General features: G+C 40.2%; 1 protein-coding gene across 1 annotated transcript; it reads left to right on the plus strand.

The window, feature by feature from the left end:
- The first annotated feature begins 6,886 nt into the window (after window positions 1-6,886).
- On the plus strand, window positions 6,887-19,665 carry LOC102983981 (zinc finger protein 677-like). The gene is made up of 2 exons (XM_024132589.2): window positions 6,887-8,761; window positions 15,512-19,665. The coding sequence occupies exons 1-2, from the start codon at window positions 8,728-8,730 to the stop codon at window positions 17,230-17,232; spliced, it is 1,755 nt and encodes a 584-aa protein (XP_023988357.2). The 5' UTR covers window positions 6,887-8,727; the 3' UTR covers window positions 17,233-19,665.
- The last annotated feature ends 1,003 nt before the right edge of the window (window positions 19,666-20,668 follow it).

Below are 20,668 nucleotides of genomic sequence, written 5' to 3' on the forward strand. Positions count from 1 at the left end.
GGGGCTAATGACGGACTCTGGGAGGGCCCACACGGAGGAGTACTTCCCAGAACTTCTGCTGCCAGTGTCCTTGTCCCCACGGTGAGCCACAGCCACCCCCTCCTCTGCAGGAGACCCTTCAACACTAGCAGGTAGGTCTGGTTCAGTCTCGTATGGGGTCACTGCTCCTTCCCCTGGGTCCTGATGTGCACACTACTTTGTGTGTGCCCTCCAAGAGTGGAGTCTGTTTCTCCCAGTCCTGTCGAAGTCCTGCAATCAATTCCCACTAGGCTTCAACGTCTGATTCTCTAAGAATTCCTCCTCCTGTTGCTGGACCCCCAGGTTGGGAAGCCTAACGTGGGGCTCAGAACCTTCACTCCAGTGGGTGGACTTCTGTGGTATAAGTGTTCTCCAGTTTGTGAGTCACCCACCCTGCAGTTATGGGATTTGATTTTACTGTGATTGCGCCCCTCCTACCGTCTCATTGCGGCTTCTCCTTTGTCTTTGGATGTCGGGTATCTTTTTTGGTGAGTTCCTGTGTCTTCCTGTTGATGATTGTCCAGCAGCTAGTTGTGATTCTGGCGTTCTCGCGGGAGGGAGTGAGAGCACGGCCTTCTACTCCGCCATCTTGGTTCCTCCTGATGTTGGATATATTTTTTTAAGTCTAATTTCTGTTGTTTCATCTTAAAAAGGCATTCCCTATGGTTAGCTGTTATACTGTTTTTCCTTTCAATTTGATCCTTTCATATGTACGAATGTGGCAGTGGTTTATAATGAGAGCTCTTATTTTTTTTAAAAAATATAGCCAATTTAAAGGATCCATATTTGTCCATTAACAAGTAAATCTTATTTTATTTTCAAGTAGCAACTCAAACCAATAGACTTTAAAAAAATAGCTTATCCAAATATGCAAAGAAAGTGTCTCACAAGAAATTATGTAGCCTTTGTAAGATCCAGAAAGTTCCCTGCCAGAGTTAGTCTAAGAAAGTAAAAGTCCTTCATTGCTTTAGGTGTAAGAATGGTGTAGTGAAAACGGTGTCTCCAGTTTCCCATGAGAATGTGATGTACTTCAAGTCATAGACCTGCTAATCTGTGACATTGGGTAGGCTCTACTGGAGTGTTCATTCTTTTCCTGATGGGAGGAGAAAGGGTCAAGGAGTCCCCAAGACTGATATAGAGATTTGGGTAAATCGAGATTATAAATTCACGTGGTTGAGAGCTGCAAGCAGCAATAGCCTCGTAGAAACTAAAAGGAAATACGCCTTGCTTACTAGCACGTAGTCAGTTTCTCCCTCTGCACCTCCTGATCCCTCTCTCAGCCTACAACCTGACTTCAGCAGCTTTAAGCAACAAGCCACACATGCTTGGGAATTTGGGGGAAGGGAGGAACTCAAACGTGTATAGCTCTGGTGGATACAGGTGCCGTGCCACCATCATACGTGTTCACCTGAGGGGAGGGGAGGCTCAGTGCCAAGGACTGTAGGGTCAAGTGTGGTTGCAAACCGGTAGGACTTAACAAAAACCCTAAACCAGGGTACTCTTCAGGATATGGAAGGTGCAAGCAAGGAAGGGGAAGCCAGCACAGACCTTATTATGACGACCATTAGAGAAGGAAAAAAAGAAGCCAAGCTGCAGTTCACTCTCTTCTGAGATCAAGACAGAGAAAAGAAGCATTTGCACAATCACTGAGTACCAGTCTCCTTTAGCCTGCGGAAATTTTTGTACTGGGAAATCCCATGAGGGACGGCTGATGCTATGGGTGGCGCTGTCTTATTTAAACTTCAATAGTCTGCTGTTAGTCTTCAAGAGCCATCTACTTTGTTCATGGGCCATACAAGGCTACTGTACAGAGAATCTGTTGGGACCAGCACTCCAGCTTCCAACGTGTTATTAATTAAAGTGGTCATCTCTTTTTGCCCATCCCGTATCCTGTACTTCATCAGTCCACATCCTGCTGACCTTGTCAGACCATTGCCCCTGGTGATTCAAAGTCAGGTTTCTCATTGTCACCTTTGCTTTCCAGCTTGTGGGTTGAGCTAAAGTTAACTCCATTTCCCCAGACAAAGTCCACAATGATCTCCATGTGTCGCATAGACATTCAGCCTCATTACCTTTCTACATTTCCCCTCCATGCTCAAGTTAGAAACAGACTGAGTTTTACTGAACTCTGCACCAACAAATCCCCCCTTACCACCCACAGTCCTAACCACCTTTCTCCATAGGAATATAACCTGTAATTGCAGCTGTCCCTCAGTGCCACCACCTTTCTTTCTGCATTTTTGTTTGCTGTAGGGATGGATTTCCCGCACACGGAGGGATAAACTTTAGCATCTAAACTGCTTTGGCTGTTGTCTAATGGATGAGGTTTCTGCTGGCCAAATAGAGGTTGAAACCTGGTCTCAAAGCCCATAGTATGCTTCTTTGTAAATGTCTGTCAGTGGAAACTGCTTCAGGAAGCACAGACTTTATTGCCTCCAGCCAACACCTGTTGGCCTAAAACAATAAAACAGCCAGTTATTTTACCAACGAAATGAGTTTTTTCAGGCACAGCAAAGAATTGCCAATGAGGCACGCAATCTATAGTGAACCACAGGTAAGTCTGGAGAACAAAGGAAAGGAACATTATTTTATAGAGGAGAAGGGGGAGTTGGGAGGGACTGTTATAAACAGAGTCCACTGGAGGAAACTGGGAATTTGACGTGTACTGGCTTTTCATTGGCTGAGTTGTGACAGTCTCTCATTGGCTAAACTGTTGCCGGGCAAGGAGAAATTCTTCCTTCCTCCTGCTGGGTAGTAAACTAGCAGACTTTCTCCTGGTAGAGATGCAAGGTACCTCTCTTCCTATTGGGTCTGCAAGTGACATAGGGCAGTAGGGCGTGAGAGTTCCCCCTTCTGGCATCCTGACTCCATTTAATTAATTAATTTATTATTATTATTATTATTATGTTTTGGCTGCGCCACGCAGCTTGCAGGATCTTAGTTCCCTGACCAGGGATTGAACTGGGGCCCCGGCAATGAGAGTGCCAAGTCCTAACCACTGGACTGCCAGTGAATTCCCCTGACTCCATTTTATTTTATAATTTTAAAAAATTTTATTGGAGTATAGCTGATTTACAATATTGTGTTAGTTTCTGCTGTACAGCAAAGGGAATCAGTTATACTTATACATATATCCACTATTTTTAAGGTTCTTTTCCCATATAAGCCATTACAGAGTATTGAGTAGAGTCCCCTGTGCTATACAGTAGGTTCTTATTAATTATCTATTTTATATATAGCAGTATGTATATGTCAATCCCAATCTCCCAATTTAACCCTCCCCCCGACCCCCTAGTAACCATAAGTTTGTTTTCTACATCAGTAACTCCATTTCTGTTTTGTAGATAAGTTCATTTGTACCCTTTTTTTAGATTCCACTTATAAGGGATATCATATGATATTTGTCTTTGTCTGACTTACTTCACTCTGTATGACAATCTCTAGGTCCATCCATGTTGCTGCAAATGGCATTATTTTGGGGTTTTTTTAATGTCTGAGTAATATTCCATTGTATACATGTACCACACCTTCTTTATCCATTCCTCTTTGATGGACATTTAGGTTGCTTCCACATCCTGGTTATTGTAAATAGTGCTGCAATGAACATTGGGGTGTATGTATCTTTTTGAATTATGGTTTCCTCCAGATATATGCCCAGGAGTGAGATTGCTGGGTCATACGGTAGCTCTATTTTTAGTTTTTTAAGGAACCTCCATACTGTTTTCCATAATGGCTGCATTAACTTACATTCCCACCAACAGTGTAGGAGGGTTCCCTTTTCTCCACACCCTCTCCAGCGTTTACTGTTTGTAGATTTTTTTGATGATGGCCATTCTGACCGGTGTGAGGTGATACCCCATTGTACTTTTGATTTGCATTTCTCTAATAATTAGTGATGTTGAGCATCTTTTCTTGTGCTTTTTAGCCATCTGTATGCCTTCTTTGGAGAAATGTCTATTTAGATCTTCTGCCCAATTTTTATAGGGTTGTTTGTTTTTTTGATATTGAGCTGCATGAGCTGTTTGTATATATTGAAGATTAATCCCTTGTCCCTGACTCCATTTTAAATGAGGTTTCTGTTTATTAATTTTCACACACTCTTACTCTGTTTGGGGACCTCAAGGAAATACCTTACATTATTTTATTAATTCCATCAGTTGATAAGCTCCTGGTAATGGAATAACTGGCCACCCATCCCATGGCCATGGCAGTAATTATCTATGAATAGTCCAAGGAGGTACCAACCACAGGGTTTGGGGGAACTAGGGTAGCCCAAAGTGAGAAGGACCTGTCTACTATCACCTGGTTTGTCTTTGTTTCCTCTGGTGGAAGAGCTCTTCAGGGCATTGCTTCTCAGATTCAGTTTTTATTTCCTGTTATACTACCTGACAAGCTTCACACACTGGAGGGTGACACACTCTCTTCATTTCTTTGGCCAGTGTTCTCACCAGGACCCAGTCCAAGAATGTGTTTTCTGTCTTCTCTGTTCTCTTCTGGAAGTAAAGAAATAGGAAGAGGAGAGGAGGAAAGAGAAGAGAAAACAGAATGTGTGGAGATGGGAGAGAAGAGTTGAGAAAGGAGAGGTGGGAAGAGTAGGGGAGGGAGAAAGCAAAGGTGGGGGATTTAAGGAGAGGAGGAGAGAGAACACAAGAGGTGGAGGTGGGGAAAAGGGGAGGAGGAGGAGGAGGAGAAGGAGGGAAGGCGAGAAAGCAAGCAGGGAGGAGGATGGTTGGGAAGGTGAGTGCAAAGCAGTTAGTGTGATCAACTCTCCCCATTTGCCTAGGAATTTCCCAGTTTTAGCACAAAAAGTCCTGCTTCTCGGGAACTTGTTCAGTCCTTGAAGAAGCAGGACAATTGGTTGCTTGAACAGCAGCAGCAGCAGAAATTACCAGAGACAGTCTGTGTAACCAACCGAATCTGGCAGAAGTAACAGTATGTTATTTCTGTGGTTAGGTTATAAAAGACATTGTTGATTCCACCTTGGTCTCTCTCTTTCTGGAGTCACTGCCTGTGCGAAAAGCCAGCTGCCCTGTTGTGAGCAGGCCTCTGGAGAGAACAATTAGGCTTCCTCCCGACGGATCACCTGAGAGATCACATTCCACTTTCTCTCGCTTACAAGACACACATCTCCATCCACTGAAACAAAAAACTTGAATTTTGCCATCTTCAACTTGTTGAGGAAAACATCTCAGCTTCCCATACATGTGGCCCTTACGGTTCTTCTCTTTCGCCTCAAATTGTTTGAAACATTAACTAGAACAGGCAGGAAGCAGCTCTGCTCTAGAGGAAATCAAAGAGATTTACAGGAATCAAAAAGCAGAGAAAACAAGCACAGTTGGACAGAAAGACCCACAGATCCGGAAACAGCCAGGGGCGGAGTGAGGGGAGGCCAGGCCCCGCCCCACCCACTGACCCCGCCCCTACTCTGTTGCGCTTCCTGCCTAGTCCCACCCGTTCTCCTCATCCAGTCTCTCGTTGGGCGCAGCCCAGACACCGCCCTCTGTACCGCCTCTTCCGCCCACGCGGGCGCAATGGCCTGCAGACCCGGAAGTGAATCGGAATGAGCGGCAGACGCGTTCGGGTGAGTGAATCTCCCCGTTTTTTGGATTTCGCTGCCCCACAGCCTCCTGTCCTCCACACCTGCGGTTCGGTGGTCTCTATTTTTATTGGGGTTTTACTACATAGGCATGATTGATAAGAATCTCCAGGATTCTCCCCTCCTCAGAGGTTGGGCTAATATCACCTGGCTCAGAGCCCCAAACCTCTAGTCACTTGGTTGGTCTTTGTGAAATGGCCAGCGCTCCAGCCTGAGTCATTCCATTATCAAACTAGGGGCCCACCATAAGTCATCTTCTTAGCATAAATTATCTGGGCCCACCAAGAGTAATAAAGACAGTGCAACCACTAAGGAAATTGTAAGAGTTAAAGTGTTAACTTCTAGAAACTGGGGACCAAGCCCTGCCAAATTCTTTAGTACACAGCATTGAAACCTAAATCTTTCCTTTGGGCCCTCTGATTTTTGATCTTGCTTTGGAGTACCTCACCTGTTTCACGATTACAAAAAATATTACATTTAGTCCTAATATTTTATTGTTCAAAATAATGTTTAAGTCTCTCTTAGTTGAGATTCTTTGGATATCTTGTAGCTGTTTTATTTCATTTATTTTAAAGTTTCAGGTAGTGTATGCAGTAATAGATTCATTTGAAATTTGGCAGGTCCCTCTACTTAGTTTTTTTCTTTTTTTAAATTCAAAATTATGTTGTCTCCTAGATACAGCAGACTTTTATTTGAAAAATCCATGTTTCTTTTGAGTTTGAATTGCTCTGAATTTGCAGTCACTGAGGTCTTTATGTCACCACATCTTCCAAGTAAGAATTGTGATTTTCAGACTTTATGTCCTTCAGTAAAGTTTTATAGTTTCTTCTAGGTCTAGAAATGTATTGTAAATAGGTGTCATGGTATATTTGCTAATGGAAATGCAGACTATTTCTCATGTCGTTTGCATTGTTTTAAATTACTGTTACTAAAGAAGAAAAATTATTTTCAGTATGTTGTTATTACTTCTTATAGGTAAAACACCTTTTTCTAGGTTGCCATCGTGTCATCTGAATAATAACATTTCCAACTCTTTGACTCTATTTTTGTGTTTCCTTCTTTTCCCTCTTCTGCTGGTCCCAATTCAGGCATATTATGCAATGGTGAATGGCAGGAGCCCTGGCCATAATATCCCTTGCATCATCCTCATCGTCAGTGGAAATGCTTCTTCTGTTATATACTACTGATCATGGTGTTTGCTGGAATTCTCTTGCTTAATAACTTTTAAGTTCCTATTTGGCATGATTTTTAATTATCCAAAAAGTTCTTCAAAAATTGCCTTTATAAATCTTTTCTTCTGTTTTAATCTGTTAAACTATAGTGTTAATAAATTTTCTACTCTTCAGTCATTGTTTTATTATTGCATAAAGTTTATTTGGCTTATGTTAATGGCCAAATATAAAAATTTGAAAGAATAGAACTTTTTATATTTATTGTACATATATGTACAATAAATATTTAGTGGAGATTGAAGGTAAAACTTTCTATATTTTAAACAATTTCTGTAGTTTTTTTACACTAGGAAATATAGAATAATATTGACAACAACCTAATTAGAATTAAGTACAATTTATAAATGTTTGTTTTAACAAGAATGCTAAAATACACGAGTAAAAAATTGATAGATTAAAAAAACTTATTCAAAAAGATCTGTCATTCACAGAAGTTTGCTTTTATTGAAAGTATGTTTATGTGTGCATGTGTGTATGCAAGCAGAAACCTACGGAGTGTATAAAAGACACATCACCATTTCATGAATAACTTTTATATTTATTTTAACCTTTGAAAATTGTTCTTAAATATTTTCCATGGCCTTAGATTTTTTTCTACACTATTGCATTACTGAGTTAATAGTAGTAAGGAGAGAAATACATTATGTGCACACGTGTGTATGTATATAATTATCTTTTTTAAAATATAAATTTATTTATTTATTTTTGGCTGCATTGGGTCTTTGTTGCTGTGCGGGGCTCTCCCTAGCTGTGGCGAGCGGGGGCCACTCCTCGCTGCAGTGCGCCGGCCTCTCACTGCGGTGGTCTCTCCTGTTGTGGAGCACGGGCTCTAGGCACGCAGGCTTCAGTAGTTGTGGCACATGGGCTCAGTAGCTGTGGCTTGTGGGCTCTGGAGCGCAGGCTCAGTAGTTGCGGTGCATGGGGCTTAGTTGCTCCGCAGCATGTGGGATCCTCCCGGACCAGGGCCCAAACCCGTGTCCCCTGCACTGGAAGGCAGACTCCTAACCACTGCGCCACCAGGGAAGTCCTATAATGATCTTTTATGCAGTTTCATGTTGTTAGCTTTGAACTTCCTTCAAGTTTTCTCGTTTAGGAAACCCACTATCAGTGCACTTTTAATGCTGCATCTGTTACTTAACTGTGATTCTTTAGGTTCAGTTCTAAATTCGGACCACCTAGTTCAGGAGCTGGCTCTGCCATTTCTTAGCTGTGTGACCTGAGGTGAGTTTCTTAGAGTCTCTGTGACACAGATGTCTCCTCAACAGGTGGGAACAGATATTTCTCCAATGTTACTACACAAAATAATACACAATTAGAGTAACGCTTAGTACATGGTAAATGTTGAAAACCTTTTTGTCTTTGCTATTATAACCATCACCACAATTTTTAGATTCTAAACTTTCTTTAAAGCCACTGTGAACTTTGTAATCCCTAAAGACACCACTTATGTGCCAGCTCATCAAAGAAATTAAATATCATTGGTGTGTAGAATGTACTACCTAGCACTTCCATATAGTCCACCTTGTGATGATGAATTTTTTATTTGTAGATTTCTTTTACTGTCCACAAAATGTGAAATGCATAGTGATTTTGTGAATTTTATGCTCTGTGGTTGAAAAGTGTAATAGCACAGAATTAGGGAGATATGACTTGCTCAAAATTATCTTACACTGATCTGTCAGAATGCTCTCTACAACCAAATCAATCCTTACACCTCTCTCCTATCATTTTGTGTGAAGATAAGAACTCTCCCCATGGTCCCTTAGTGAAACGTGTTTTTCATTATAGGTGCTGTTGACATTCAGGGATGTGGCCATAGAATTCTCTCAGGAGGAGTGGGAATGGCTGGACCCTGCCCAGAGGGCCTTGTACAGGGACGTGATGTTGGAGACCTACAGGAACCTGCTCTCCCTGGGTGAGGATAACTTCCCTCTAAAAGTTGGGATCTGCCCTGTATATCATTACATTTTTCCCTTGAGAGTCTCTGGGGAGCCCTGCTTTGCTGATTGAGTTTTAGATCCTTGTTTTTCAGGGAGATTTGAAGCTGCATTGATTCAGACATGAAAAGCTTCATGATGTGGGATCTGGACTTTAACCTTCCCCTTTCTTCAGATGATCTGCCCACTTTACACTAGATTAGTGATGCTTCCACAGCCTGAATAATTACAAAACCTTGTAGTAAAATAAAAACTATCTGATTCCGTGGTTTTACCCCTCTACTTTTGATTCAGTAATTCTTGGAAGAGAGTTAGATGTCTATATGTAAAATATTCTTTAAGCATTCAGAAGAAGGCAGTCGGCGGACAAATTAGTGAAATATTTTTGTAGGTCCACCTGTAATATTCTCTCATTTTAGGTGAACAAAGGGCTGGGTTTATATTCTGGAACAGCCCCAGCACATCATGTTTCTCCTTTCTTATAAGCAGGCATCTGTCTTTCTGATCTTAATATTTTTTTCCATTTTGAAGCAAGGGAAAGAGCCCTGGGCTGTGGAGGGTGAGGTAAAAATAGTGAAAAAAAACAGATGGGGGGAACGTTTCAAAGATGTCAACACAGCTAAGAGCTCAGATGGTCAGAGAGGAAGCTACTTCATCAAATATTGTTTGAGAAGCTTTCCCCAAATAAGAGAGGTCTGTGGGAAAAGAAAAGTACTTGCGAGCAGTCAAAGGAAATCTCCTCCTATTACTCTGTTCTGCAGACATGCAAAAAGTTATCCTCCAACCTTCCAGAGGTGTTTCAGCTGTTGCAGAGACAAAGGCAAAGTCTTTTTCACGCCCTTCAACACTGTATTATCTGGCTCCTGTGACCTTTTTGGTCCCTTGGCTTTGAGAGGGATGAGGAGGGCTGTTTCAGAGGGACCCTCTTTCCCCTTTGGTCTCTCCTTTTGTACCCAATTCCATCTGATCCTTCAGTTCCTCTGTAGTCCTGGCTCCAGGGCCTGACCAGGTTTCCATCCTCATTTCCCGTATTTGGGAGACCTTCTCAGGAAATGGAGAAACATTGGCTTCCCTTCCATTGTATTTTGGTCCCCGAGCAACTGCATGGGACTGTCTCAGGGCCTCTCTGCTTCATCAGGCTGCACAGCCATTTCCTTAGGCATGCTTTTGCCACATGTCAGGAGGGTGTAACAGGTGGGGCGGATCTTCTGAGATTGTTACTCAGCAGTACTGTAAAGACAGTGGACACAGAGATTGTCTCTTTGAAACCCAGTCACACATGGGAAGCATATCTATCTTTCAGGCACTCAGGCTGGGGTCTGTGGGCAGAGCACACAGCTCCTTTTAAAGGACCCTGCAAAGTCTGACCTCCTTGCTTTAGTTCCATATCTTGTCTTTTCCTCCTTCTAATGCTCTACATAGTCTGGGAATGTGGACAAACCTTGGCTCTTCCAGATCTCATATTCTCCTAAGTTTGTGTAATTTTGCTTTTCTGAAATTGGAATATCATCGTCTTTTTTTGCTGTGATAACTCACTTTGGATTTTGGACAGCTGGTGAAGTTACCTATGGAGGGAGTTTACTTTGTAGCAGAAAAGTTTTGAAGAACACTCTGATTAATATACTACAGTGCCATCCAGCTACTTACAGAAGTGCCCATTTAAGCCACTGAGTGATCCCAAGTCCTAGGATGCTGAGATAGAAAGTATCAGGAGAGTCTGACCAATACGTGGTTGTAGTTGTCTTTCTGCTCTTTGTGGAGTGTTACACTGTCTTTGAAGGAGAACGTGGCATTGTTGATCAAATATCTAGCGACCATTACCTTTGAACCAGCAATCACAGGCATACACATTTATCCCAGGGAGAACGTTGTCACAGCTGTGTATCTGTGAGGCGCTGGTCAAACTTTTCTTCATGCCAAATTGTTCATCCCGTGCATGCACCGTTGTTCAGTCTCCTTCAAACAAATATGATTGTGATGCATCATATTGACGGAACTTAGGAAGGTAAATGATACCCCCATTTTTTAAGTCTACCCTAATCGGTTACGTTTAAGCCACTGCCGTTTTCATTATGCACATTTCCATGTATTATGAATGAACTTTAAAAATGTATTTAATCATTAATTACATATTTTTGACAACACTCAGAATTCTGTTTTATATCTGCAATTCATTGGGCTGTTGGATGGAGTAATAAATATGTTTAACAGATTTTACAGCATTTCCTTTTTGAGCATTGCAAGTTATGGCTCAGCAGCGGTTTCCCCCAAATTTATTCACTACTGAATTTTGTGAAAATATTGTCTTAGTCCCTTTATTTTTCTTTCACCTGATGTACTAGCTACTATTAAAGTACCTTTTTTCTCAGATTGATTGGTTTTGGTTTTTGTTTTTTTTTTGTGTGTGCTGTAAGCCGGCCTCTCACTGCTGTGGCCTCTCCCGACGCGGAGCACAGGCTCCGGACGCGCAGGCGCAGCGGCCACGGCTCACGGGCCCAGCCGCTCCGCGGCACGTGGGATCCTCCCGGACCGGGGCGCGAACCCGCGTCCCCTGCATCGGCAGGCGGACTCTCAACCACTGCGCCACCAGGGAAGCCCCTGATTGGGTTTTTAAAACTGGGCCTATTGCATATTTTGAGAATATACTTTTTTTTATTAAGTTACTGTGTTTATCCCAGAAATACCATTAAATTGATTTTCCATAATTTGTATAGGGTATATTAAGCTTTTCTTTTCTTTTTCTGTAGTATACCTTAAGTTTTCTAAATACAACTTCTTGGATTTTATTTGAATCTTACTGACTTTTTATATTTTGGTTCAAATGCTTTATTCTAATAATGAATCTCCCTGTCTAGATTCATTTTGTACATCTTGGTATATTAAACTAATAATTTAAATATCTCATTGTATTTTATTGGGAACTTAGCCAGTCTCTTCCACTCCATGTACGTCCTCGCCCCTATTGCTTGTAACACTTGTGTTTTCCACAAAATTTCTAATGTTTTGGAAATTACATTCTTCAGTTAACACTTGATGGCTATTTTGATCCTCAAGTTTTTTTTTTTGTTGTTGTTGTTTTTTTTTTGGTGGTATGCGGGCCTTCCTCTGTTGTGGCCTCTCCCGTTGCGGAGCACAGGCTCCGGACGCGCAGGCCCAGCGGCCATGGCCCACGGGCCCAGCCGCTCCGCGGCACGAGGGATCCTCCCAGACCGGGGCGCGAACCCGGCTCCCCTGCATCGGCAGGCGGACGCGCAACCACTGCGCCACCAGGGAAGCCCAATCCTCAAGTTTTAAACTGGATTCCATACAAAGTTCACCTGGTCCTTGTTCACCCACATCCCAGCGCTCTCTTTTTCTCTGGCTACAGTCAACTGCTTATGTTACTGACCACCTCTTCCCACGTCGACCTCTTCCATGGCACTACCAAAAGTTGTTTCTACAATCTCCCGCTACTAACAACTGCCCTGCAGTAGAATCCATTCCCCACTATGAGTCATTGAGTTGTTTTTTCCTTGAGGTTGCTTATGTTCTGATGATCACTATGAAGTCCAAATTTATTAATTTTGGATAAGTACATGTTAATTTCCATTGATTCATAATAACGATATATCCACTGCTATGTATACTGAGAGCATTCCTCATCTCATGTCTCTCTGTTTCTGATTGTATTAAGAGATCCAAATATATGATTTCAGATAATTAGAGGAGGCTAGCAAAATAAACACTATTATCTTTATATAACAAATATAAGGACACAGCCTCAAAAAGGTTAATGTGCCAAAATTGGTGAATTTCTATTTAGAAAATATGTTATGTAATTAATAGTTTGGTTTGTCTGTTATTTCTTTTTAGCTAAAATAATCACTTCTTCCCTAAAGTTCAAACCTTGACAAAAGCCCGCTGCTAACTTTGTTTCCCTTCAACTCTTTGTCCTCACCTTGCCCTCATGGTGACCCTCCATTGATGGATTCTTTTTTTTTTTTTGGCTGCATTGGGTCTTTGTTGCTGTGCAACTTTCTCTAGTTGTGGCGAGCAGGGGCTACTCTTCGTCGCGGTGTATGGGCTTCTCGTTGCGGTGGCTTCTTTTGTTGTGGAGCACGGGCTCTAGGTGCGCGGGCTTCAGTAGCTGTGGCACGTGGGCTCAGTAGTTGTGGCTCACAGGCTCTAGAGCGCAGGCTCGGTAGTTGTGGCGCACGGGCTTAGCTGCTTCGAGGCATGTGGGATCTTCCCAGACCAGGGCTTGAACCTGTGTCCCCTGCACTGGCAGGCGGATTCTTAACCACTGTGCAACCAGGGAAGCCCAGCTGCTGGATTCTTGATAGTTTCATTGCATCTGCACGTGTGTGTACAAAGTGGATTTATTCATTCTCCTTTTGATGGCCATTTCTAGAATTTTGCTTTTAATACCTATTAACATTTTTGTCCGTATCTCATGGAATATTCAAGACTCTTGAATATATGCCTATAAATAGGAATGCAAGGATATTCATTTTGGTACATTTCAGGGCAAATAGCAGAGTAGTGGTAAATGTCCCACTGTATCACACTGACTCCCTCTTTAACCTCTTCCATTATTCCCCCACACCCATAGTATATTTCCCACAGAATGGGTCAGTGTATTCTTTTTTGCACTGTCCCAGCACAGTTGTAAGCACAAGCTCTGTTCTTCTACCTTTCCTCAGATTGTTTATTGATCTGGATGGAGCATACTGTTACCTCCTTAGCATATTGATTTTAGCCGCTGAATGTCCAAGTTGCTTCAGAACTCCCTCCCCTTACCTTTTCCCCCACCCTGTATAAAGATCTCTACTCTTCCAGAGGACAGCTTGATCAGGACAACACCATGGTCTAGTAGCTGTCTAAACCAACATGTTCAGCAAGTGATGGCTCAGATGCCGTTATCCAGGAGAGAGAGTTCAGCAGCACTATTAGTAACACAGCTGCCTTCCTGTGGTTTTCTTGAAGCATTTGTCTATGCTGCTGGGATTTGCTGTGACCTTTGTGCTTACTTCCTGAGTGGGCAGTGGTGTTTAGTGCCTAAGAGCGTGTGATCTGAGTCTGCAGCCCAGGTTCAAATCTTGGCTCTCAAGTTTACTTTCTGTGTGAATTGTTATTGGCTATATAAACCCCACGGGCCATTGTTTTTTTAATCTGAAAAATTATGATAATTTACCTCAAGAATTTTTAAATAAGTTAATGACTTTAGAAGCCTTAGAACATTGCATGGTATATAGTAAGAAATGAAAATGTAGCTTTATTTCCTAAGATTTTTAAACTTTCTTTTATGTTTAAAACTATGAGATTTACCTTTGCTTGCATTGTATTTTGTCTGTATTCATTTTGTAATTTATTCCTTATCAGTGTTGTCTCTGACCTTAGTTAATACATTTTCAAAGCACATACTCTGTAGTACATGTATTTTGTGACTGCGGAATTGCATACTTAAAGGTTTCTCCATAGTTAGGAAATTGCTCTTTTTTATTGACTGTTATTTAACTGCAGGCATGAAATCATAATTCTTATTTCTGATTACTTCCCCAATTCTTAGCCTTTTTAAAATATTATGTATTTAGCTGAACTGGATATTTCAAAAGTCAGTGGTTCTTAACATATTTTCCAGTTCTCATATTATGTACCCCTTTAGAACAGAAGCCCCTTCTTTGTACTGAAGGAAGAAGTATTTAGAATACCACAGATTACATTGTTTTATAATTTTTTTTACTTATTATTTATCTTCTGGATTTATCATGGGTTTCTAAAATGTTTGATTTTTTTTAAAATTATGATTTATAGATAATGGGTTTTCAGTATCTTTTATGTATTATGACTGTCATACGCGAGTGGTTGATTTTTCAATGCCTATTCTGCATGAGTATAGATAGTTTTATTATAGGAATTCCAAACAATATTATGTTATTCTTACAATGATTTTCTATCAAGTTCTTTCTTATTTTCCCAGTGCTATTTTTATTTTGTACTTGTGAATAGCCACTTATTTAACAAACTTAAATAAGTTTGTTAGAGATTATTTACCATTACAGTATATAATGTTCTGCTTTAACATTTATTTGGGTACAATTATTATACAGTAAATGTTAATATAATATTGCTTTTCTTCAACTATGAGACACCCATGTGTCTACTGACAATTGGTGTGTACTTTGAGGTGATAACAGAAGGATACCACCTGTTTCAGGGCCTATGTAAATTTTCATACTGTGAGTGGTTTGATCCCAGGGTGTTGTAACTAGGCTTTCCTACAAATGATTTTGTCTACCTGTAATCACCCTTTTTAAAAAAAATATATTTATTTATTTGGCTGCGCTGGGTGTTAGTTGTGGTGTGCAGGATCTTCAGTTGCGGCCTGCAAGATCTTTAGTTGTGGCATGTGGAGTCTTTAGTTGTGGCATGTGGGATCTTTAATTGTGGTATTCGGGATCTTTTTTTAGTTGCAGCATGCGGGATCTAGTTCCCTGACCCAGGATCGAACCTGGGCCCTGCATTGGGAGCATGGAGTCTTAACTGCTGGACCACCAGGGAAGTCCCTGTAATCACCCTTTTTTTATTGAGGAATCCTATTCTCTTTGTATTCCTAATATTTGCATACTATGGTTGAGGAGTTTTATAACTATAAGTATTACTTTTGGTCTAATACGACATTTTCAGTATAAAATATTTATTTTACAACTCTAGTTAATAGGAAACCTATGGTTGTTTATATCTTTCAGATATCTCTACTCGATGTGTGATCAAGGAATTGTCACCAAAAGAGAATATTAACAAAGGAGAATTATTCCGAACACTGATGTTGGGAAGACACAAAAGAAATGACATCAAGGATTTTGATTTCAGGGAAGTCCAGCAAAATATGCATGAGTTTGAAAGTCATTGTGGATATGATGAAACAAATTACAAAGGAGTTATTACAACCTATAACAGAAATCTCACTAGTAGAAGAGATCAACAACAGAACAAATCCTGGAATGATTTCCCTCTAAAGCAGAGTGTATCTGTAAGAAAAAGTACTTATCAATGTTATAAACATGAGAAGTCATATATAAGGTATTTGTTAAAACTAAAAAATAACATAACCTATGCAGAAAACACATATATAACATGTTTTGAGAATGAAGTTGGATTAAGGTTTCAGTCTCATCTGGCTGAACTTCAGAAGTTTCAAACCAAAGAGAAAATTTATAAATGCAACCAAGTTGAGAAGTTGATCAACAATAGTTCTTCTGCTCCACCACTTCAAAGAATTCTTCCTAGTGTCAGCATCAACGTTTGTAATAAATCTGGGAAAATTTTTGTACATCCTTCATTACTTACACAACATCAGAGAGCACGTATTACTGCAAAGCCTTACAAATGTAATGACTGTGGGAAAGCTTTTAGAGACGGCTCAAACCTCACTAGTCATCAGAGAATTCATTCTGGGCAGAGACCTTACAAATGTAATGAATGTGATAAAGCCTTTATCCAATTTGCAAACCTTGCTAGACATCGGAGAGTCCATACCAGAGAGAAACCCTATAAATGTAATATATGTGGCAAGAGCTGTAGTCAACATTCAAACCTTGCAGGTCATGAGAGAATTCACACTGGAGAGAAACCTTACAAATGTAGTGAGTGTGGCAAAGCTTTTTCTGGGCATTCAAGCCTAACTCAACATAAGAGAATCCATACTGGAGAGAAACCTTATAAATGTAACGAATGTGGGAAGGCTTTTAGAGGAAGCTCGAATCTCACTAATCATCAGAGAATTCATTCGGGGCAGAGACCTTACAAATGTAATGAGTGTGACAAATCCTTTAACCGCGTCTCACATCTCACTAGACACCAGAGAATCCATACGGGAGAGAAACCATATAAATGTAGTGTATGTGGCAAGGTCTGTAGTCAACATTCAAATCTTGTAATTCACCAGAGAATTCATACAGGAGAGAAACCTTACAAATGTGATGAGTGTGGCAAAGCCTTTATGGAGCGTTCAAGCCTTACTCAACATAAGAGAATCCATAGTGGAGAAAAGCCTTACAAATGTAAGGAATGTGGCAAAGCCTTTAACCAGTCCTCTAACCTTGTCATACATCAGATAATTCATACTGGAGAGAAGCCTTACAAATGTAATGAGTGTGGCAAAGCCTTTAATGTGTGTTCAAGCCTTACCCGACATCAAAGAATCCATACAGGGGAGAAGCCTTACAGATGTAATGAGTGCGGCAAGGCATTTAGCCAATTTGCAAACCTTACTAGACACCAGAAAATGCACACTGAAAAGAAACTTTGTAAACCTAATATATGTGGTAATGCTTTTATCCAAAGATCATGCATTGGAGATCATCAGATAATTCATAGTGGAGAGAAACCTCACAAATGTAATGTGTGTGGCAAAACCTTTTATGCATATTCAAGCCTTACTCAACATCAAAGAGTCCATACTGAATAGAAACCATATAAAAGTCACGGATTTGGCAAAGCCCCTAAGTAGGGCTCACACTTAACTAGACAACAGAATATACATCTTTGAAAGAAAGCACATAAATGTAATGGGTATGGCAGGGCTTTTATCCAAAGATCAAGCCTTATGTAATGTTAGAATTCCTCCTGGAGAGGAACTTTATAAATGTAATGAATGTGTTAAGCTTTTATCAAATGTTCACACTTTTGGGGTCATGAGACGATTCACATCAGAGAGAAAACATACAGTCTGACCTCAAGATTCACCACAGAATTTATATTGTAGAAAAATCTTAGAAGTAATGAACATGATAAACTGTTTCACCATTTTCTCACAACAGGCTGCACATCAGATTCATACTAGAGGAAACTAAGTTCTTATCAGAGGTTATTCAAGTTAAATTCTGCTTAGTAATGAAAAATCAAAATCATAAAGCCTGTAATGGTTGTCAAAGTTACAAGGATACCTGTGGAAAAGCTCTGTGATCTTAATTTAGTAAGTGTTTATTTGAGATTTCTTGAAAAGGCTACTTTAGTTTTTGATGGCTTTCAACCTGAGTTTTGAAATCTTTATTTTATGCCTTTGTTACTGTTTTGTATGTCACCATGAAGGTCTCTGGGAAGGATTTAATCAGATGAAAGAACATCCTTCCTTGGGTGAGGTTCATGTTCAGAGTTTCCTGAAAGGGCAAGAACACTGAATTTATGAGACAATACAGTATAAATTTGAATGAGGGCTTGAGTGGCATGTAATAGATGTAAAACTATGATCTAAGTCGTCATGATTAATGTATCATGGGCTCTCTTCTTCAGTTTTGTTGGTATGGGGTTTTTATGGTGATATGGGTGGGGCTGAAGAGAGGGTATCTGAATGTGGTTTAAACTTTCCACCAGTGCCAAAGAAAGGAGACCCAGGCTTTCTAATCATCTTGCTTAAGTTAGGTAGAATGGGAAGAGGGGTGGGAGACTTAAAAGCTGTTAGTAGTCAAATAATAAAAAATGAATTCAAGACTAATTCAACACTGAATGTTTACTCTTGAAGTTTCTTACTCCTTGGTTGGGAAAGACCACAATTTTCCTCGTGTTAATAACTGTGTACACATTCTTTTCTGTTGCACATGTAGGATCCTTTATACAATATAACTGTTGAAAGTGTTTGTGAAATACTGTTTAGGTAAACTGCCTGTGGTATTTTTATGGTAGTTTCATGAAAGTAATGTGTAGAAATGTTTATCAGACAATAAATATGATTTAATAATTTTATTAGAGTTTTCAAAAGCTATAAAAATCTCAATTTGAGATTATGGTAATAAGGCTTATGGTTCATAGTTCTTTTTCAACTGTGTTAAAATTTACTTTTATGTTCTTATAAGATTTTTCCTTACCACTTTTTTCCTCACACCTTTTAAATTAATTTATATATCTAGTTTACACTTCACCTCTATAGTCAGTAAAACATTTGGAGGATACATAGGCAAAGTGTTTTTTGTTTTAAATTAATTAATTACTTTATTACTTTTATTTTTGGCTGTGTTAGGTCTTCGTTGCTGCGCGTAGGCTTTCTCTAGTTGCAGCAAGCGGGGGGCTACTCTTTGTTGCTGTGCGCAGGCTTCTTGTTGTGGTGGCTTCTCTTGTGGAGCACAGGTTCTAGGCCCACAGGCTTAAGTAGTTGTGACACGCGGGCTCTAGAATGCAGGCTCAGTGGTTGCCGTGCATGGGCTTAGTTGCTCTGCAGCATGTGGGATCTTCCCGGACCAGGAATCTAACCCATGTCCCCTGCATTGGCAGGCGGATTCTTAACCACTGCGCCACCAGGGAAGTCCAACAAAGTAGTTATTTTGAAACTTTCACAACATAAGATAGTGCTCATATAACAGTGTTAGGTACAAAGTAGGTGATCTATGAACGTGAAGAAAGAGGGTCTTTTATGTCTTTAGTGCAGTGCAAGAACTGGAATGATACAGGATGATGAATTGAAATCTTGTAATTTGGAGGCAGGAGACCTATTGCTATCCTAGAAGTCATACTGGAATTTTGGTTAAAAATATGCTTATTTTACCTTAAAATTATCTCAAATTATTTCCCTTCTTGCCATTATTATTGCTACCGTCGTCACTTGATTCCATTGTTGCAGTGAATACTAAACCCCATATCTCCAAGGTGTTGCAGACCAGAACGTTTTTCTGAATTCAATGTAAATATTAGATTTTTTGTTCATTTTATTTATATGTAATTCACATGACATGAAATTGACCCCTTGACAATTAAGTGGGTTTTGTGTATTCACAATTTTGTAAAACCATCAGCACTAATTCCAGGACATTTTCATCACCCCCTCCAAAGAAACCCCATACCCTTTAGCATTCCTCACTCCCACTCCTTGGAAACTACTAATGTAATTTCTGTCCCTATGTATGTCCTTATCCTGGATATTTCATATAAGTGAAATCTGTATATGGTCTCTGTCCCTACCTTCTTTCACTGAAAATATTTTCCTTTAGAAAAAATTTTCAAGACTTATCCATGTTGTAACATGTATCATTACTTGATTCCTTTTTGTGGCTGAATAATACTTCATTGTATAAAATTCTTTGAACTCCTTCCATTCCTTGGCTATTTAAATAATGCTTTTGTGAACGTTCATTTACAACTCTTTTGGGACATATGTTTTCATTTCTCTTGGGTATATGTATAGGGGTAGAATTACTGTGTCATAAGAATAACTCACCTATCTCTTGAGGAACTGCCAAGCTTTTCTAAAGCGGCTGCACCATTTTATATTCCTACCAGCAATGTATGAGGATTAATTTCTCCACTTCTTCATCAACAGTTGTTATTTTCTATCTCAGCAGGTGTAAAGTGTCTCATTGTGGTGTTTTGTTTGTTTTTCTGTGTGTGGTACACGGGCCTCTCACTGTTGTGGCCTCTCCCGTTGTGGAGCACAGGCTCTGGACGCGCAGGCTCAGCGGCCATGGCTCACGGGCCCAGCCGCTCCGCGGCATGTGGGATCTTCCCGGACCAGGGCACGAACCTGTGTCCCCGGCATCGGCAGGCAGACTCTCAACCACTGCGCCACTGGGGAAGCCCCTCATTGTGGTTTTTATTTGCGTTTTCTAATGGCTAATGATCTTGAGCATATTTTCATTTGTTTGTTGGCCATTGGTGTATCTTGTTTCAAGAAATATGTATTCAAATGCTATGCATATTTTTACTTGGGTTATATGTCTCTTTTAGATTGTTTTAAGAATTCTTTATATATGCTAGATATAATCCCCTTATTAGGTATATTATTGGCAAATATTGCTTCCTATTTTTTTTTAACATCTTTATTGGAGTATAACTGTTTTACAATAGTGTGTTAGTTTCTCCTTTACAACAAAGTGAATCAGTTATACATATACATATGTTCCCATATCTCCTCCCTC

The sequence above is a fragment of the Physeter macrocephalus genome, chromosome 17, assembly GCF_002837175.3.
Source record: "Physeter macrocephalus isolate SW-GA chromosome 17, ASM283717v5, whole genome shotgun sequence".
NCBI lineage: Eukaryota > Metazoa > Chordata > Mammalia > Artiodactyla > Physeteridae > Physeter > Physeter macrocephalus.

Coding starts and splice junctions, on each gene's coding strand:
- LOC102983981 (XM_024132589.2), top strand. CDS start 8,728: ATGTTGGAGACCTACAGGAACCTGCTCTCCCTGG. Junction 8,762..15,511: donor CAGGAACCTGCTCTCCCTGG/GTGAGGATAACT, acceptor TATATCTTTCAG/ATATCTCTACTCGATGTGTG.